Consider the following 22,251-nt stretch of genomic DNA (forward strand, 5'->3'; position numbering starts at 1 on the left):
TACTTGGTAAAATAAAAACTTATTAGAGAAAAAAGAAAGTATGGAAGCTAGAAGGTTACTTAAGCAGACTACCTAATGACTAAACAAATAACTATATAGTTTACCATATGTAAAAGTGTTATAGAGAAAAAAAAACAAAACATAGTAAGCATGGTGGAGGGGATGTCAGCATTATTTGGAAAGGTCTATCTGAGAAGAAGGTATTTGAAGGAAAAGATATGGAAATGAAGACCAAGTATGTATCTGAGGGAAGGGTATTCCAAACACTGGGATAAAGGAAAATGACTAGAAGAAAGAGGCAGAGAGAAAGAATGTAAGAGAATCCACAACTCTGAAATCATCTTAAGGATCTGGCTCCTTAGTATGGGTGAGATGAGACGCCACTGAAGGTTACAGAGCAGGGAAATGGCATGATGAGCTTTAAGTATTAAACACACCACAGTTGCCACAATGTTGGGAATAGCCTAAGTGAGTAATGGCAAAGCAAAAAGATTAATTATAAGGTACTTCTTATTTATTCAAAGAGAGAAATAATGATAGCATAGAATTGCAGTAACCATGATGATACCAGGTAGAAATTTGGATAATGCAAAGGTTGAGTCAACAACCTTTGCTAAAGGAACAGACATGAAGTAAATACACACACAAAAAAAGGAATGAAAGTTTGATCTTTAGCAATTAGAAAGATGGGGTTGCCATTCACAGCAATAGGAAAGATTGCAGAAGAAACAATTCTATTAAGGAAATTCAGAAAAGAGAAGACAATGACTACAATTTACTTTAAAAGGTTAATTACCTCCTTTAAAGGAATCTAAACTCTTCATTTATAATTATACTAAAAAAAATTACAGTACTCAATTTCCCAATTTTACACATAATTTTTCATTAAATTGTCTGAACCTCAAACTACTAATCTCAGAGCTTCTCACAGGTTCATACTTTCCAATGGCTCTCTTCAATAATTTTACTCATATTTGTCAGTGTTTTACCATTTATTTAAACAAGTATCAGATTATACATTCATAAAATATTTATTGAGCACTTTTTGAAATTACAGTGCATGATTCATCAAAAGGTATAAATTTAAAAATTTTAATTCATAGGACTTTACCTGAAGTTCTTTGTATCTATCTTGAAAAGAAATAGCCTCTTGCTCCTTTTCTTTTAGGAAACCTTTTTCTAAGATACTATGTTTTTCCATCAATGATTCCACATCCTAAAAAAAAAATACAAACACACATTTTGTAACATTTTAAGGTATAAAGTAGTTTTTCAGTAAACAGAAAATATCTGTCAGGGAAAGAACCCATTGGAAGTATAGCTTAAATTGTAACAATATTCTAAATTATGCACTTCACTCTAATGTCTAGATAAATATAAAATATAACACTAAATTACTCTAATAAATGAACAAAAAGCATCATAACTAGGTGCAATGAATAAAGTTAATTTCTTTACATACTTTCTGCATGTTTGCTAAGGTCTTTAAATATATACACACACACTGTGTGTGTAGGGAAGAGACTGATAACATAAATGAGTAATTTACTAATATTGCTTTATATCTAAATGCTTTTGTCAAATATCACACAATGCCTGACTTCCCATATACAGAAGTTAATATTTTAAAACTTCAAATCTGCATAAGAAATACAATACTTTCTGTTTTCAAAGTAAATACAAATAAACCAGAAAGGAAATAGTTAGTTAGAGGAAAAATAATTATTAAAAGCTGCTCCTATCTTCAAAATTTCTTGGTATCTGCAGGGGATTGGTGTCAGAATCCCCTGCTTATATCAAAATTCAAGGATGCTCAAGTCTCATATAAAATGGTGCAGTATTTGCATATAACCTATGCACATCTTTAAATCATCTCCAGCTCACTTGTAATACCTAACACAATGTAAATGCTATGTAAATACTTGTTGTATTATATTACTTATATACACACAAGAAGAAAAAAAATCTATACTTGTTTGAGTTGCATGTATTTTTTTTCTGAATATTTTTGATCAGAGATTGGTTGGCACCAGAGATACAGAACCCACAGATGTGGAACCCACAGATATAGAGGGCTGACTGTATTTAAGACTAGAGATTTTTTTATCAAAGGTTTTCATGACATGATTGACTTCAACATAGGGAAAACAATGTCTTCTTCCTCTGATGAATTTTTAATCAAATTGGATTATATCAAATTTCAAATATATATAACTCACATTTTTTTAGGCAAATGTAAATATACCTTTTTAATTCTCTGTTTTTCTTCTTCAGACACTTTGAGTTTAATCTCCAGACTTGAAATTTTTTGCTGAAGTTCTATGTTTGACACATTGGCTCCCAGATCATCAGAATCATCCACAAGAACAATTGTTCCATTACTTGTCTCATTGGTTAAACCCAATGGAAAAAGAGGGATGTCCAGATGAGTGTGCGTTGATTGCTGAATCTAAGCAACATTAATCAACACACACATGGAAGAGAGAGAGAGAAGAGTTTACATTTACCTAATTATGAAAATACCCAAAGTACATCATAAAATCATACTTAGAAATTAAATGATAGCAACAGTTATGAAACTATTTCCTCCTTTAACTCAATAGACCACTTCAAACTGTTAAAACAACCTGCTCTATGAAGTAAGAAAATTACTTCTCAATTTGAACATGTCTATTATTTTATTAGTATAATTAAGTATTGACACATCTGATACTCAATAGTTCTTAAATTTATACACAGCCTAGAATTTGTTTACATTTTAAATTGTAAGTCATAATTTAGCATTCAACAGTGACTGTAATTGATCATCACTTTCTAGAAGAATTAACAAGTTACTTAAAATTTTGTATTACAGTTCAGAAATTAACTTTGGAAACCTAACTCCAGCACGTCATACAGGGCCTAGCCTAGTTCAGAAACAAGTCTGAATGAACAGTTATTTACCCCAAAATTGAAATAGACGTTGCAGTACCTATAACACTGCTCGACATGGACAGCAGTGTGATTAAAGGTGGATTAAATGTCACTCTCACCATCCGGCTACTTATGCATGGAAAGGAAGTTGGCAGTATCATTGGGAAGAAAGGAGAATCAGTTAAGAAGATGCGAGAGGAGAGTGGTGCACGTATCAACATCTCAGAAGGGACTTGCCCTGAGAGAATTATCACTTTGACTGGATCCACTAATACCATCTTTAAAGACTTTGCTATGATCATTGACAAACTGGAAGAGGGTATCAGCAGCTCTCTGACCAATAGCACGCTGCCAGTAGACCCCCAGTCACCCTAAGGCTGGTGGTCCCTGGTAGTCAGTGTGGCTTTCTCATTGGAAAAGGTGATCATCTTTGCAGGTGGTTAGGTCTATACCATTCAAGACAGTATGCCATTCCACAGCCAGATTTGACCAAGTTGCACAAGTTGGCAGTGCAACAGTCTCATTTTCCCATGATGCATAGAAACACCAGATTCAGTGGCACTGAATCCAGCTCTTCAGAGGTGAAAGGCTATGGGCAGGTTTGGATGCATCTCCTCAGACTACTTCTCATGAACTCACCATTCCAAATGATTTGATTGACTGCATAATTGGGCGTCAAGGCACTAAAATCAATGAGATCCATCAGATGTCTGGGGCGCAAATCAAAATTGCAAACCCAGTGGAAGGATCTACTTACAGGCAGGTTACCATCACTGGATCTGCTGCCAGCATTAGTCTAGCTCAATATCTAATCAATGTCAGGCTTTCCTCAGAGACAGGTGGCATGGGGAGCAGCTAGAACAATGCAGATTCATCCATTAATCCCTTTCTGCTGTACACCACCACCACCCATGATCCATCTGTATAGTTTCTGAACAGTCAGCAATTCCAGGTTTTAAATAGTTTGCAAATTTTCAGTTTCTACACACCTTATCATCCACTCGTGATTTTTTTTAATTAAATCATTTTAATTCCTTTCTCTGTTCAGCTGTTAATGCTGAGATCCATATTTAGTTTTATAAGCTTCTCCTCCTCTCTTCATTTTTTTGGGTTTTTTTTTTTTTTGCTTTGTTTTTTTATCTCATGAATTTTTCTGTTTGTCATGGAAAATGTAAGAGTGGAATATTAATACATTTCAGTTTAGTTCTGTAATGTCGGGAATTTTTCAAAAAAAATTAAAAGATGGACTGGAGCTTTTTCTTTGTGAACAGAAACTGGATGCCACAGTGAAAAAAATAAGAGAGAGAATGATTTATTTTACATTTTGAAGTTTAAGATTTGAAATGCAAATTTAAGTTAATTTTAATAAATGAGAGCCTCAAACCATATATTGATAACTAAAGCTTCTTATATACTTTGCAATTGCGCCACAAAAAATATTTTCCAGTTTTTTTTAATTCTCAGTATGAGATTCAAAATTAGAATATTTATTGCAAAAAGCATTTCTTTTAGGAAAATAAGTTCAAAACAAATCATAAAAGCATCAATCAAATCAGTATGCACGTTTCATTGTGCAGACTTCCTCCCATAAGTGTCCTGTCCTTACCTGTGCTTTGGGAACAGTTTGACTCACAATGCTGTTGTCTGCATGTGTATTCTCTGGTGATGAAATGATGACATCAGAAGAGAGGCAGCCAACTGAAGGAGATGAGTGCTCATGGTCCAGAACAATCTCAGGAGAAGCCGGTGCAAGATGGACTCCAGATACTAAAGAGCAACACAAATGACAGAATCACTAAAGGGTAAAGGAAAGCACAAAAGAAGACAGAGGAATAGGAAAAGGGGAGAGGAGAAGTTAAGTAATGAGACTGAGAATAAGGGTTTCATGACTATTCCTCAGGGACCAGTATCTGAAATCTACAACTAATGTTTCTAAATTTAACATGACATTTCCATGTGTGACCCAGGAAAACAAAATAGTTGTACCATGTTTTAGTGATTATATACTAATACATTGTCACACGACATGTGTTTCCAACTCAGAGAAAATATTCATACGTATATATTCATTCAGTTCAGAAAAAGTTGATTTAATTAAAAGAAAAGGAAAAGTACTAAAGTGCCTAATAGTGCCAGGCACAGGCACTAGGCAGGCACTAAGGACACAGCCATGAGCAAAACAGATGCACACCTCTGCAATGACCCTATGACTCAGAAGGGAAATTAACCAATTAAGCATTCATTACCATAAAATGAGTTAGAAGCAGCAAAACTGCTGTGAAACAATTAATCCAACTGTCTTCTGTATTAAATCCCTCTTTTTGTAACAAAAGATTGTTCATGTTAAAGTCAATTTTTGTTTTCTTCACTGTTTCTACAGAAAATAATTATAAAATTTAATTTTTCAGTTTGTTTCACAACAAAACATCATATAAATAAAAAATTCATGAAAGCAAAGTCAACTGCCAAGTATAAAAAAAATACAAAAATATAGATTAGGGCAAAATCAACAGGTATTTATATTATTTTATTTTAAATGTTTCTTCTAAAAATTCAAGAAAATTAGTAAACTATATTTTAAAATTTAAGAAGAGGAATTTTTAGGAGTAACTCATTTACATATTTTCACGTTCCAAACTATAAAGACCTTTATTCCACATTGGCATCAGTGACAACATCAGTGAAGTTCTACCATAAATTCTGGAAGGCAGCTCACAATGGAGATTGCATTTTTCCCTGAAGAAAGACATTTACAAGGCAATTAAGTATTAATAATCTAAAACTATATTGACTTCTGTTTGTATTTTATTCTATCATTTAATGAATTTATACACAGCTTTATTATGTAACAATATTATAATTCTAAGGTACTGTATGGCATAATGGATAATTAAGAAATTCTATCCTTGTGAACAGATATTTCAATTTTTTAACTCAAATACAGAAAACTAGAATTTTAAATCATGTTTTTACTTGGCATATATTTTCAAAAATTATTTTTTCTAACTTCACTATTATATATGATGAGAGAAAATTCTTTAACATTCAAAATATTCCAACTTTTAATTCTGAATTATTACAAAACAGTACTAATGAACTTTTAGAGGTATGAAAAATAGTACAGTACAGTAAGGTGGAATACATTCTGTAATTAAGAGCATAGATTCTTGAACCATACTGCCATACCATGTGTATTATTTCTTCATCTATAAAAAGGGCATAGAGTTGCCAATGAAGGTTTAAATACACTAGTAAAGCATTTAACACAGGTTTGCTATTATTTTAACTAGTATTTTAAAGATTATTAAAATTTATTGGATAAGATTGTTTACTTAAGATAATAAAGGATATTAGGCTATGATCCTTGATTCAAGAAACTCTTAACAGCATCATTCTAGCACCTGAATATTTTAATACTTCATAATGTCATTCATACTTATAGCCATAATTTAAAAAAAAAAAGAAGTCATAGTGCCCTCAATAGAATTCTCATTCTATAACATGAATTGTTTACATGTATCACATTAAGGATATAAGGAAGGAAAGTGGGTAGAATACATTAAGAATAAAGGGAGAAAGGGGGTAAAGCAGGGTAAAGGGGGTAAGGAGGAGAAAAAAAGGGGATAGTTGAGGAAAGAGGAAGGAATGAAGAAGGAACTCTAACCCTCAGACTAACTACATTTATCCTATATCTTTTCCTTCCTAACCAAAGTTCTTCAAGAGTTTCTAATCCTGTCTCCATTTTCTTCCTCAGTCTTATCCTCACCATTCCATTGGACCTGTTAAGATGTGGTATGTCCTTTCACTCATTAAATCAAATGAACACTTCTGCCCTTATCTTTCTTTAGCTCTCCAAGTGTACATGAATGGCCCTCCACTTTTCTTCAAACTCCTCCCTTGATGCCTGTGACACCATGATCTTGTAGATTTCCTCGAACATTTTTGACTACTTTGTCTTATTTCCTTTCTAATCTCTTTATCCATTGAACCTTAGCTTCTTTTCTTTCCCTACTCCTTTCCTACTCACTATGTTTAGAATTCAAAGTTACCACTTTCAAAACTCAATATTTAATTACCACATATAAGCTAATGACAATCAATTTACATCTCTAATCACTATAATGGCCTCCAGATTCACATACTCACCTTATTACCACAGAGATCCATTTGGATGTCCAACAGGTACATTAAACTTGATTATCATTTTACACAAACCAGTTTTGCCTCATGTTTTACTTCTCAGTTAATAGTACCTCAATGAACACTACTTGCCCAAGTCAGAAATGGTATCACTCTAAGTGCTAACCTCACTCCAGTAACACTGTACTGTTAACATTCCCTAATTATGCCATATTGTCCAATGCCTCTATTACCTCATAATATTATTGCCTAAGTAAAAGTCATATGCCTTTAAATCAGAAATAGATTCAAATTTGAACATAACTATTTACCAACAGGTAAGGCTATAATTTGCAGCCTTAGGCAAATTACATAAATTCCTCTAAGCCATGTAGTTTCATCTTCTGAAAATGGGGAAATAATATGCATCTCAAAATGATTTATATAACTTACATAAGATAGTGTAGATAAATGACTTATCTCAGTGCAGGTACATGGTAAGTACATACAACTGTAAATGAAAGTGATCACTGACGTTATTTGGCAACATTCAAAACCAGCTTTTCCAGAACCTTTCACTACCTGGTTACCCACCCAATCAGAATATAATTCTGATTTCTAATGGTCTGTAAAAAGTGTTACAGAATTTCTAAGAAACTGACCCAGGTTACTTTGACTATTGCCATCAGTCAAATATTGATAAATATTGATAAGAAGACAAATAACAGGAAGAAGGGAAAGGAGGAGGAGAAAAAAGAATAATGAGAAAACAGACTTGGCAAAAATGTGAACCTTTGAAGAAAATGGATGGAGGATAAATGGGAAGAATTTGTTAATTTCTTATAATTTTATTTTGATGTTTGACAGAAAGCCGCATGGAAGGGGCTTTTGAAAAAGGAGGTGGGGGCAAAATAAATAATCCTATAAAAATAAACTATAAAAAATAAGGAAAATACTCTGAAGAGTTAGGAGAAATGCCTTTCTCAGAAAAAGTCTAGAAAATTCCACTAGCAAATTTAGGATTGTGAGCAAAAATAATCTAAATATTAAGAAGTCATCAGTGTGGCTGATGTGTATGCTGTGAATAAATAGTTGTGAGCAGGAGAAGGAGAAATGGGAAGTGTTTAGTATGCTTTTCCAATAATTCAATCAAGAGATGGTGCTGACTCAACCAAGGACAGTAGAGCAAAGCTTAGAAGTGGCAAAACATTGTATGAATTTTGAAAGGCTGGATAAAAAAATTTCCTGATGGATTGTGTGCAGGATGAAAAACAAAATAATCAAGAATGACTCATGGCCAAAGATGCAGCTCAATGGTATGGTGCTTGCCTCACAAGCACAAGGCCTTGGGTCCAATCTGCAGTATCAAAAAAAAAAATTAGAATGACTCCAATATTTTGCTTAAGTAAATGGAGGAAAAAGTGGCCAATAACTAATACAGGAAAGGTGCTAATGGAAAAAGAGAGGGACAAAAAATGGAAAGTTCAAATGTGGATTTTGCAATTTTACTTCCAACTAGATATTTTGGACTCTTAAAATAGCCTAGACCATAGGTGCATTAGATTCACTTAGATTCACAGCGTGCAGGCAGTGTCACAAGAAGAGTTTCAGCAATCATGGGTCACATTCTAAAGGGAGAACGTGTACAGGAGGAATAGGGAAAGAGAAGGAAACCTAAAACTTATGTTTGATGTACCCACTGCAGAGGAGCTAACAAAGTATTCTTAAACTGACAGAAGCCATTATGGGAAGGTGACCAGGAAGTAGTGAAGAGGTCTGGTAAAGATGAACCAATTTGGGTTGTAATACACATTTGCATGGAAGCAATGCTAGGATTCTCTCTGTATAGCTTTCTTTATCTCAAGCTAGAAAACACTATATCTTTCTTATTATCCCCTATGTTTTCTCTTTAACAAAATTGGAGAAGAGAGCAGAACAGGTTCTTCCTGGAAGCAAGGGGGGTAGGGGTAGAGGGGGGTAGGGGACGGGGAAATGGTGGCCCAAATAATGTATATGCATATGAATAAATGAATAAACAATAAAAAAATCAAACAAAAAAATGAAAATGAATGAAACTAGAGGTCATCATGTTAAGCAAAATAAGCCAGACTCAAAGATACTATCACATGTTTTCTCAATATGCAGAATTTAGACTTTTTAAAAAAATGACATGAACATAAGAGGGACTATTTTAGGTGGGGAACCAGCAGGAGGGCAAAAGGAGAGCATGGTGGAGGTTAAATACATTCAGAGTACTTCATATGCATGTATGAAAATAGAATAATGAAACATATTAAAATTTTAAAAAAGGGGGGGACGACATGAGTGATAGAGGCAGTAAATGTGATGAAAGCACATTATATGCATGTTTGGACCTATCACAATGAAACCCATTTCTATAAATAATATACACTAATAAAAAATCCTGCCAAAGGGGGGGAAAAGGCTTCTGACATCCTTTTAAACATATTCTTTTAATTAATACATCCATTAAGTCATTTACAACTCTTTTCTATACATGCTGTACAGGCAAAGGAAACAGGATAAATATTTCAAGCAGGTTAACCCACTGCTGGACTGCTGGCATTATTCAGGATTCTATGAGAGAAGTCAAACAAAAGTACATTCTATCAGTTGCAAAGGTCAGCAGTTTCTCAAAACTGTATTAACAGAAAAAAGATCAAACTGCTTCCTTTAATGACAACTTGAGCACTACACTGACTAAAATCTGCTACCAATGCCAAAAATAAGGAGAAATAATATGATACAGAAAAATGTATATTTGCATAGACACACAGGCATACACACATGTACAAAAGAAAATATGAATACCATGATGGCCTTTTGTTGTGTCAACTGAGACAAGTTATAGTAACCAGTTTTCATCGCAACACTAACCTAGATATTCCTTTGAAGGTTTTTTGTATGTGATCAAAGTTTATAATAAGTCGACTTGAAGTAAGGGGGGTTATCGTAGATGAGTGATAGGCCTGATTCAATCATCTGGCAAGCCTTAAATGCAGAGGCGAGGCTTCTGTGATGAAGGAGAAACTGCAGTTTCCACCTGTGTCTCAAGACTTCAAATCAACCAGCTCGCTGGACGACTGTGGAATTCAGACTTACCTAACCAGGACCCATAATCACGTAAGCAAATAATGTCTAATAAATCTCTTAACATATCCATCCTACTGGTTCTGTGTGTCTGGTTAAACAAGTACTAATATAAATACTATGTCCACACATGCATAATAAGCAAATCTTTCCCAAAATTGCTTAAGGGGTAAGAACTATTTCATTTAGCTTGATCAAGTACATTATTGTCAACAACATATCAATAGTTTAGACACTTTCTAGTAAAGAATGAAGGTACATGGATGAAAAAATTGACCATACAAACCTGTAATTTAAATATAAAGCAATATAGAAGAAGATATCTTAAAGGTTTTTTTTTCTTTTGGGGGGTGTATAGTGCTACTGGGGCTTGAATTCTACTTCTTGAGCTATGTCTCTAAGCCTTTTTGCTTTTGTTATTTGTTGAAAAGGGTCTTGCATTTTTCTCATGGGACAGCCTGGGACCTCTACCCTCTCCAGCTTGTTTGTTGAGACGAGGGTCTTGATAACATTTTACCCTCAATCCTCTGATCTTTGCCTGCTAAGTAGCTGAGACTTAAAAGTATAAGCCACCATTCCTAGGCCTTAAAGAAAGGCTTTTGTGATTCTTTAATTATTTAATGGCAATTATCTTTAATAGAAAGATAAAGATATACAAATCCTTTACATATATTATGTTCTCCTAATCCCATATTCAACCCATTACCATTAAATACATGTGGATCAATTATAAAAAGACTTTTATGTTATCTATTACTCAACATAAATGACAGGTAGAATAAGATCAGTTATACATCACAGACAGAATGTTTTATACTCAGTCTCAGATTATACATCCAATATTCAGCATTTTATACTGAATTAAGCTAATACCACACAGGTGCTGATTTCAAACATGAGAGATATACACAAGAAAAAAGTGAAGGACTTATGAGAATAAGGAGGTAAAAGAATGAGTAAGTTCTGTACAATAATTCAAAACTTTCTTCTCTATGTGTGCAAAACATAAGAAAAAGACTGCTTTCTGATGTCTCTAAAATTCTCCCTCATATTTCATCTAATTTTATAAGATTCTCTAACAATCCTATGAAAATCTTATGTTATCAAAATAAGATAATAATTCTTAACTTAAAATACCAAACTTTCTCTTCCCAGCAAAGTCCACATACTTCATGTGCACATACTCTGTACCTAACCTAAGAGGTTTCATAGATTCCATATTTAGAAGAAGTATTAAAGAATACAAAAAAGATAAATTGCCTGTACTAAATTACATTCTAGTGAACACATACTAATTCTATAACACATAATAAAAGAAGCAGAAGATTGACTGTAAGAACAGAGAATAAAAGGATTATACTTATCTTTATTTTTTTAAAAGATTTCATAAGTAAATTGCCTGTTAGATGGGCTTAAAACATGGTAATACCTTGTCAGGCAGAAAAAAGTTAACAGAAATTAATAAATAACACCATCTCAGGTATCTATATAGGTATTTAATCTTCAATGGTGGACATTATCACCTTTAGTCCTGTACTTTTTAGACTCAAATGATATCACTTTTAATCACATGTGAGCATATATCAGATGTATGAAAATATCTGCATAGACTACATAATATTTATGTATATATTTTTGTGTGTATTTACACTTAATCATGATATCCATTTTGAGCAGAAATTAAAACCATTTTACAGATAAAGAAACAGGTACTTCAAAGTCTAATTAACTTGGTGAAGGTCAAACAGTTGTTAATGGTGAAGATGGAATTCATATACAGACTATGTAATTCTTGCTAGGACTTTTGAGGCAAAGGGAATAGCATATAAAAAGTTACAAAGTCATGAAACCACAGGATATGTTTAAAGGAACAGCAAGTACTGTACTTCAGTACAAATGAAAAGTAAAGAGTTCAGGAAGAATGCAGTGATTACAGAGGCCTCAGTCACCTACCGGTACCAAATGAAGAGAACAACTTGAGAATGACTTACAGTCATGTAACTCCTGGATGAACAGTGGTTTTATTAACTGAGAAATTAAATATAAGAATAGTGCAGGTTTGGCGCAGTAAGGGGAAGAGATATCTCTGCTTTAGACATGCTTGCTTTAAGTCGGGAAAAAAGCAAGAGGGCAAAGTACTCATACTCAGGAGGGAATGAGTGAAGGCACAAATCTGGATCTCTTCAATTAAAAGGTATAATCAGAGTGCAAAAGTAAAAGGGCCAAGGACAGAACTCTAGAAAACAATTCTTAAAAGGAAGTGGAAAGGGATATAACCAAGTGAACAAACCTAAAAAGGAGATCAGAGAAGTAGAAAAGAAATAAGGTGCACAGTGTTATAACTGCAGTCTTACTAGAGAACAGGAAACAGCATGAAGCATTACAAACAAAACAGTAATTAGCAGAGAAAACAAAGAACACTTCAGATTTGTCTGAGCCTGGGAGAATGGAAGCTGGGTAGCTAAGAAAAGCTCCATGGAAAGAGATGTTTAAACTAGAAGGCGTATTTGGCGCATGCAGAGATGGAGAGGCAGTAAGAAGAAAGAGCCACAGGTGGGAGCACACAGGGAATATGTGCTGGGAAAAACAGGTAGCTACACCTTTACTGAGCAACTGTGTGTTCAGGGTAACAATGAGTAAACAATCATCCATATAGTTAGACCATTACCAGATCACAGCAGTCCTTAAACGTCACTCAAAAGAACCCAGGGTTTGGAACGTCACCGTATAACAATAACATGTATACAATCAATCAGAAGACAAAGAAGCCAGTGAAGGCAGTATTATAATATTCCAGATGAGAAGCTATTTAAATCTGAACTAATTTGACAAAAATGAAAATGTGAGGGGGCTGATAGAAAAAACAGAAAACCTGACAAATTAGTACCAACTAATTAGTACTAAGTAATGCAGTTGTATTCACATTTTGCTAAAGTTAAATAACTGAATTAATGAAAACACATGTAATTTCAAGACAAAACTAAAATAATGAATATTTGACACACCAAAAACTGATTACCTTCATTAAAAAAATCATCTTAATTTGACAGAGTACCTACAGAACCTATGATGAGTATTAGAAATTTCCTTTATGACAAAGTCACTTACAAATCTCTAAAAAGTTGGTTCTTTGAAAAGATTAACAAGATTGACAAACCCTTAGCCAACATGACAAAATGGAGGGAAAAGACCCAAATTAATAAAATCAGAGATGAAAAAGGAGACATAACCACAAAATACTAACAAACCCAGAGAATCATTAAAGAGCACTTTGAAAGCTTATATTCAAGTAAACTGGAAAATCTAGATGAAATGGATAAATTCCTAGATGCTTATAACCAAATGAAATTGAACCAAGAAGATACAAAACATCTATATAGTCCTATTACATGCAATGAAATTGAAGCAGTAATAAAGAGTCTCCCTACAAGGAAGAGCTTAGGACCTGATGGATTCATAGCCAAATTTTACCAAACCTTTAAAGAAAAACTAACACCAATACTCCTCAAACTTTTCCAGGAAATAGAAAGGGAAGGAACACTATCAAACTCATTCTATGAAGCCAGTATTACACTCATTACAAAACCCAATAAAGATGTAACCAGAAAAGAGAATTATAAAACAATATTTTTAATGAATATAGATGCAAAGATTCTCAACAAAATACTGGCAAACAATTCAACAACCCATCAAAAAGATCATATATCATGACCCAGTCAGTTTCATTCCATAGATGCAAGGATGGTTCAACATATGTAAATCCATAAACATAATACAGCATATAAACAGAAGCAAGGACAAAAACCACATGATCCTCTCAATACACACAGAAAAAGTCTTTGACAAAATCCAACACCCTTACATGATTAAAGCCCTGAAGAAACTAGGAATAGAAGGAATGTTCCTCAACATAATAAAGGCTACATATGACAAACCTAGAGCCAACATCATATTAAATGGAGAACAAATGACACCATTCCCCCTTAAAGTCAGGAATGAGACAGGGCTGTCTGCTTTTTCCAATCCTATTCAATATAGTTTTGGAATTCCTGGACAGAACAATAAGAAAAGACCAAGAAATAAAAGGAATTAGAATAAGGAAGAAAGAAGTCAAATTATCCCTATTTGCAGATGACATGATCCTATACCTAAGAGACCCCAAAAACTCTACCAAAAACCTATTCAAAATCATAAACTCTTTCAGCAAAGTAGCAGGATACAAAATTAATTTACAGAAATCAGTAGCTTTTCTACATACCAACAACGAACAGACCAAGAAAGAAGTCAGGGGGAAAATCTCATTACCATTATTTATTCAAAAACAATAAAGTACCTTGGAATAATTTTAACAAAAGAAACCAAAGATCTTTTTAGTGAAAACTATAAACCATTGAAGAAAAATATCAAAGAAGACATCAGAAGATGGAAGGCCCTTCCATGCTCATGGATTGGCAGAATAAACATTGTGAAAATGACCATACTACCAAAAGCAATGCACATGTTCAACACAATCCCTATCAAAATTCCAATGACATTCTGCACAGAAATAGAAAAATCGAAAGTGAAATACATATAGAAACACAAAAGACCTCAAATAGTCAAAGCAATTCTGAGGAAAAAGTCCAATGCTAGACATAAACCCACACATCTACAGCCAATTGATCTTTTACAAAGGAGCTCAAAACACACGATGGAGAAGACAGGCTCTTAAACAAATGCTGTTGGGAAAACTGGATATCCACATGTAGAAGACTGAAACTAGATCCCTGTCTTTCACCCTGTACCAGAATCAACTCAAAGTGGATCAAATATCTTAATATGAGGCCTGATACTTTGAAACAACTCCAGGAAGCAGTAGGAAATACACTGGAACAGATAGGTATAGGGAAGGACATCCTAAAATAAACTCAAAAGGTTTAGCATCTAAGAGAAACAATAAACAAATGAGACTGCATCAAACTACAGAGCTTCTGCACAGCAAAGGAAACAGTCAGCAGACTCAAGAGACAGCCCACAGAATGGGAGAAAATTTTTGCCACCTACTCATCCAATAAGAGACTAGTATCTAGAATCTACAGGGAACTCAAAAAGCTCAAGCCCCAAAGAATCAACACCCCAGTGAAGAAATGGGCACACGAATTAAACAGGGAATTCTCAAAGGAAGAAATACAAACGGCCAGTAAATACTGAAGTGTTCAACTTCTCACATTATAAAAGAGATGTAAATCAAAACAAAACTTAGATTTCATCTCACCCCAATTAGAATGGCTATAATCAAGGGTAACAACAACAACAAATGCTGATGAGATGTGGCAAAACAGGAACCCTTATACAGTACTGGTAGGAATGCAAGTTTGTACAACCAATATGGAAAGAAGCATGGAGATTCCTCAAAAAACTAGAGATAGAACTACCATATGATCCAGTGATACTGCTCCTGGGCATCTACCCAAAGGACCATTAAGATAGGATACAGACACCTGTACACAGATGTTCATCACAGCATTATTCACAATAGCCAAGCTTTGAAAACAACCCAGGTGCCCTACAACTGGAGAATGGATCAAGAAGCTGTGGTATATATATACACAATGCACTATTACTCATCAATAAGGAATAATGACATGTGGTTTGAAGGTAAATGGATGCAATTGGAAGACATCACATTAAGTGAAGTAAGCCAGGATCAGAAACACAAAAGCACTATGTTATCTCTCATATGTGGGGGACAGATCCAAAGATAAACATACACACACAAAAAAATACGATCATATACAAAGTCAGATGCAGAACATGTTTGTAACAGCAGAAGTACTCTATAGAACAAAGAGGAAGAGGGAAAAGAAAAGAAAATGATGGAGCATCAGTAACATCACATAACATAAAATGTGAAGGTAGAGGACATAAGGATTTGTATTGAAAGCTGTTGAAAAGTAGGGGGTGAGATAAACAGGTAAGGGAGAGAAATGGAAGGGACTGAACAGGCCAAAAGTAAAGTATACCCACAGTGGGCATACGTTGAAATACCCCTTTGAGCACCAACTTAAATATTATAATGAAAACCCCGGACTGTAAAATAGGTACGGTGCGTGGCGGGGGGGTACTAGTAGGAGGGAGGAGGGTGAAGGAAGGAGATTAAGGTGATGGTATATGGTAAATGGACTTCATACACCTACATGAAACAGAACTAAGAAACCTCTTGCAAGTGCTTTAAGTGGGGTAGGGAGGAGGTTGAGGGGGAGAGACAACGGGGGCAATGTAAATAATGTATAATATGAGTCCTATCAGAATTGTCACTATGAATCCCCACTCCTGTATAATGAATATATTCTAATAAAACAATTTTTTAAAGACCAGAAAACTTGACAAATTAGTACTAATTGGTACTAATTAATGCAATTGTATTCAGCTTTTGCTAAAGTTAAATGACTGAATTAACAAAGGCACAATGTAATTTCAAGACGAAGCTAAAATAAAGAACATGTGACATGCCAAAAACTGATTACCTTCATTAAAAAAAATCATCTTTATTTGAGGTAGTACCTACAGAACATATGATGAGCATTAGAAATTCCCTTTATGACAAAGTCATTTACAAATCTCTAAAATGATCAATTACTATGAAGATGTTATATAAGTTTGTAGCCTAGTATTATAAAAACATACTTGAAGACAAAGCATTTTCAGTTTCAAAAAATGTATTAATTTTAGTGTCTATATTACATGGTGTAATATACAAACATTAATGTTACCTATCAAACCTATAAATGTATTACTGTAAGTTACTGGGATTCTGTAATATGGTTTAATTAGCCTTAAGGAAAAGTAATAGCATATCTCTAAAATTTAATTTTCCAAAAATCTCAGCAGATAAGTAAAACATAATTATAAAATTAAAAATCTAAAATAAAAAAGCTGAAATTTTCTAAATGATATATGCAAACCTTTAAAAATATACATATAATTTTCAATAGGTAAACACAGAAAAGCTCATAATATGAATTGTATTACACTAAATTTTTTGTTACCCTACAAAAAAGTTTTAACTAATATTTGCAATGGGCAAAAAGAAGAATTTTTTCTAAATAAATGTGACCAGTTAAATGTCCACACTTTCAAACTTAAAAAAACAGTCCTCTTAAGAAAACTAAAATTCATTTTCCCCAAGAACTTGAAAGTCTGAGTCAGATGTAAGGACCTAAAAGCACTTAGCAAGCTGACTAGGCAAAACCTACAATCTATCCTTTAGCGAAGCACTTTCCTGGGCTAGGGAATTGTACAGCGTACAAAACAGAAACTGAAAATGTGAATGGCTTTCTCGAAGTTAAAAATCATATAATTCATATCCACGTCATTGAGAGAGAAAACAACTAATTACTTTCATCATGCACTTGTGAAGAATGACTGCCTATTTATTTCACTTTATTATAAGACATTCCAGAAAACCAATACATCTCTGGCTTACACCCAATGACATCCAGATAAATAACCTCTAAACAAGACAATCATGGACCAATAACAATGCCTTTCTAAGTAAATAAAAAATTATAAGACCTATACATACGTAAGACCTATGTTCAGTGACAAAAAGATACCAAACATTCTTAAAAATACTCAAGAGTTGTTAACTTAGGATTTACATAGTTCATGGATCTAAGAAAAAAAAGAATTCCACTACTACCTCATTTGACATAGCATCATTTTTTAATTAGTCCACAGCACATAAAACAGTGATGATATAACACTCTAACATTAGTTAAAGCATACAAATGGCTAAGCAGTAAAGACACACTAATTACCAGAATCTACCAAGTAACAGTTTCAAAGCTTCATTTGTCATAACAGTAGTTTTTTCACTTTCGATAAAATTAACTAAAACCAGGCACCAACCAGCAGGCTATGTGGAGAGAGGTGTTTTGTAGCGGTTGTGGTGCTTTATCTTGTTTCTATCTTAAAACATCTATTTCCAAGAGTATAAAAGACCAGGTATCTGGCTAAACAATCCACAGAAAGCAATCAAAAGTTTGCAGGAATACAAAGAAAAAAATCAGTTTAATTGAAAATTGGTAAAAAATAATAAATACTCAGGGGGAGAAAACTAATTTTAAAAAATAACAAACAGAAATGAGAAAATTCTTGCCTTGAAAACATTTGCTAAACTTTGTAAACTCAACTTGATTTTCAGGACCTCAGGGAAGCAAAAGAAAACTGAAGACATACTCAACTATGCTACCTCAAAAAAGTTGGAACCCAAATAACTATACTCTCAAGATTAAAGTGAACTAAAAGTAATGTCCTTAAAGGCAAGAAAGAAAATGTCCTGTAGCTAATAATGCACTAGTTCAGGAAACGAGAAAGGAAAGGAAGAGAAAAGGAGGAAAGAAAAAGACAGAAGGGAAGAAAACATTCTAAATATGAATGTACCTAGTAATGTAATCTCAAAATGGACAAAGTGGGAAGGGAAAGAAAGTGAAGGCCAGAGGGGAGGAAAAGGCAGGAGAAGAAACTGAAAAAAAGAAAATTAAAGTTATAAATTTAATAGACAAATTTTACGTCAGTTTAGACAATGATAATTACTGAAATGAATTCATCACAGCCAGAATGTGTGAAAAGGAAGGCATGGTAGAGTTAAAAAAAAAAAAAAAAAAACCTAATTAGAGCTCCAGAAGGAGAGAGGAAATGAAACAAATCAATATTGGCAGAAACAATGACTGAGAATTTTTAGTAATAGAAATTTCCATAATTGATTTGTTGAGTTTTTTGGATCTACAGATTGCTGGTATTCTTGAATCTATGGGTTCAATCTCTACATTGAAGAAGTCCAACAAATTTTAATCCAGATAAATTTTTTAATCTATTTATTGGTGTTTTGTATTTCTTCTTAAACACATTCCTAAGATTTTGTGACATGATCAGTAAATTCTTGCAATTTTTTTAGTTTGTATGTCTTCTTTTTTTGTTGTTCATTTATTCACATGGGTATACATTGTTTGGGTCATCTCTCCACCCTGTTCCCCTCCCTCAACCTTCCCCCCCCTCCCCTCCTCAGTTCTACCCGTGTGACTGATTTTTTTTGAAGAAAAGACATAAGCATAATAAGAAAGACAAAGCATTTTTGCTAGTTGAGCTAAGGATAGCTATACAGAAAGACTCCTACTACTGCTCTCATGTACCCATGTGCTACGACCCATGCTGATTCAACTCTAACTGATCTTTACATTGGTTCCTAATCCCCTGCTAGTGATAACCTGTCGTTTTAAGGTTTCTGTATTAGTTCCTCTGGAGTGGGGACATCAAACGCTTTCATGTTTTGGGTATTCTACCTATTCCTATATCTCCCGTATGTGCTCTCCCCTTTTCTTGTGATCCAAGTCCAACAACATTGCTGCATTTGCCCTAGATCTAAAGTCCGCATGAGGGAGAACATACGATTTTTTGGTCTTCTGAGCCTGGCTGACCTCGCTCAGAATGATGTTCTCCAGTTCCATCCATTTACCTGCAAATGATACGATTTCATTCTTCTTCATGGCTGAGTAAAATTCCACTGTGTACAAGTACCACATTTTCTTGATCCATTCATCAGTAGTGGGGTATCTTGGTTGTTTCCATAACTTGGCTATTGTGAATAGCGCTGCAATAAACATGGGTGTGCAGGTGCCTCTGGAGTAACCTGTGTTGCATTCCTTTGGGTATTTCCCCAGGAGTGGGATTGCTGGATTATATGGCAGGTCTATGTTTAGATTTTTAAGAAGTCTCCAAATTTTTTCCAGAGTGGTTGCACCAGCTTGCATTCCCAACAGCAGTGGATTAGGGTTCCTTTTTCCCCATATCCTCAGCAAAACCTATTGTTGGTGGTGTTTTGGATGATGGCTATTCTAACAGGAGTGAGGTGCAATCTTACTGTGGTTTTGATTTGCATTTCCTTTATGGCCAGAGATGGTGAGCATTTTTTCATGTGTCTTTTGGCCATTTGAATTTCTTCTTTTGAGAAAGTTCTGTTTAGTTCAGTTGCCCATTTCTTAATTGGTTCATTGATATTAGGAGAGTTTAGTTTCTTAAGTTCCCTGTATATTCTGGTTATCAGTCTCTTGTCTGATGTATAATTGGAAAATATTTTCTCCCACTCTGTGGGTGGTCTTTTCAGTTTAAAGACCATTTCTTTCCTTGTGCAGAAGCTTTTTAATTTTATGAAGTCCCATTTATTCATCCTTTCTCTTAGTTGCTGGGCTGCTGGGGTTCTGTTGAGGAAGTCTTTGCCTATACGTATTTGTTCCAGAGTGTTTCCTGCTCCTTCCTGTAGTAACTTCAGAGTTTCGGGTCTAATATTTAGGTCCTTGATCCATTTTGAGCTGATACTAGTACAGGGTGATAGACATGGATCTAGTTTAGTTTCTTGCAGACAGTTAACCACTTTTCCCAGCAACATTTGTTCAAAAGGCTGTCTTTTCTCCATTGTATATTTTTGGCACCTTTGTCAAAAATGAGGTGGGTGTAGTTGTGTGGGTTCATATCTGGGTCCTCTATTCTGTTCCACTGGTCTTCATGTCTGTTTTTGTGCCAGTACTATACTGTATTTATTGCTATTGCTTTGTAATATAGTTTGAAGTCGGTATTGTGATACCTCTAGCATTGCTCTTTTTGCTGAGTATTGCCTTGGGTATTCGCGGTCTCTCATGCTTCCAAATGAACTTTAGTGTAGATTTTTTCAATCTCTGTGATGAAAGTCATTGGGATTTTGATGGGAATTGCATTAAACATGTAGATTGCTTTCATTAGTATAGCCATTTTTACTATGTTGATTCTACTGATCCATGAGCACAGGAGGTCTTTCCATCTTCTGTAGTCTTCCTTGATCTCTTTCTTCAGGAGTTTGTAATTCTCCTTGTAGAGGTCATTCACATCCTTTCTTAAATTTACTCCAAGGTATTTGATTTTTTTGAGGCTGTTGTGAATGGAATTGTTTCCATGTGTTCCTTCTCAGTTTGTTCATTGTTGGTGTATAGAAAAGCTACATGATTTTTGTAGGTTGATTTTGTATCCTGCCACCTTACTGTAGCTGTTTATGATATCTAAGAGTTTTTTGGGTCTTTAAGGTATAGGATCATATCATCTGCAAATAAGGATATTTTGACAGTTTCTTTACCTATTTGTATTCCTTTTATTTCTTCTTCTTGCCCAATTGCTCTGGCTAGAAATTACAGTACTATGTTGACTAGGAGTGGGGAGAGTGGGCATCCTTGTTTCGTTCCTGATTTTAGGGGGAATGGTTTCAGTTTTTCACCATTAAGTATGATGTTGGCTATAGGTTTGTCATATTTAGCCTTTACAATGTTGAGGTACATTCCTTCTATTCCTAGTTTTCTTAGAGCTTTTATCATGAAGAGGTGTTCGATCTTGTTGAAAGCTTTTTCTGCATCTATTGAGATGATCAAGTGGTTTTTGTCTTTGCTTCTATTGATGTGCTGTATTACATTTATAGATTTGTGTATGTTGAACCATCCCTGCATCCCTGGAATGAAGCCTACTTGGTCGTGGTGAATGATCTTTCTTATGTGTTGTTGGATTCGGTTTGCCATTATTTTTGAGATTATCCAGATAAATTTTTAAAAGGTAGAGATCATGTTGGACTTGTTCACTCCCCAATGCGTCTCTGTGCTTGATATACAATAAATATTTATTAGATATTGGAAAATACCAACCAAAGGAAAATAGAAAGTAAGTACTGCATAATTTCACAAAAGATAATAGTCAGTAGGAATCTAGTCTATCTTTAAAATGATAAAGACAAATAAAATCCACAAATTTCATCAAATGCATTCCATCAACACAAAAAAACTTGTATTAGATTGTAAAACCAACAGCTTAAAATTCTTCAAGAATTTTATTTAGAAGCCTAAAGGATTGATAGGTTTAATGAATGTTTATTCACTTGATGAACTATATCAGAAGACATTTACCTTAAATAAAAATCTTTTATATTGTATTCATACAATTTTAGGGCAATATAATATAGTTAAATAATATATTTTATACTTTGATATTCCAGAGTCCACAGAATTTTTTTAAAAGCATAGCTAAACCTTAAAATTAAATGCCAAGAATGGCTGA

The 22,251-nt window shown here is 34.1% G+C and overlaps 1 protein-coding gene and 1 pseudogene across 5 annotated transcripts in view; one reads left to right on the plus strand and one right to left on the minus strand.

Moving 5' to 3' along the window:
- The window catches only part of Ccdc91 (coiled-coil domain containing 91), a 347,069-nt gene that overhangs the window by 239,958 nt on the left and 84,860 nt on the right, over window positions 1-22,251 (minus strand). For 4 of the 5 annotated variants that reach the window (XM_074083034.1, XM_074083030.1, XM_074083031.1 and 1 more), the window contains 3 exons: window positions 4,520-4,680; window positions 2,246-2,449; window positions 1,112-1,216 (listed from right to left, as the gene is read on the minus strand). In XM_074083034.1, coding sequence (XP_073939135.1) covers window positions 1,112-1,216; window positions 2,246-2,449; window positions 4,520-4,680 — 470 coding nt within the window. Of the gene's footprint in view, window positions 1-1,111; window positions 1,217-2,245; window positions 2,450-4,519; window positions 4,681-5,560; window positions 5,650-22,251 lie in introns of all 5 variants that reach the window. The other variant, XM_074083033.1, reaches the window with a different exon arrangement.
- On the plus strand, window positions 2,977-3,816 carry LOC109682568 (poly(rC)-binding protein 2 pseudogene; annotated as a pseudogene).

This window comes from Castor canadensis, chromosome 8, assembly GCF_047511655.1.
Source record: "Castor canadensis chromosome 8, mCasCan1.hap1v2, whole genome shotgun sequence".
NCBI lineage: Eukaryota > Metazoa > Chordata > Mammalia > Rodentia > Castoridae > Castor > Castor canadensis.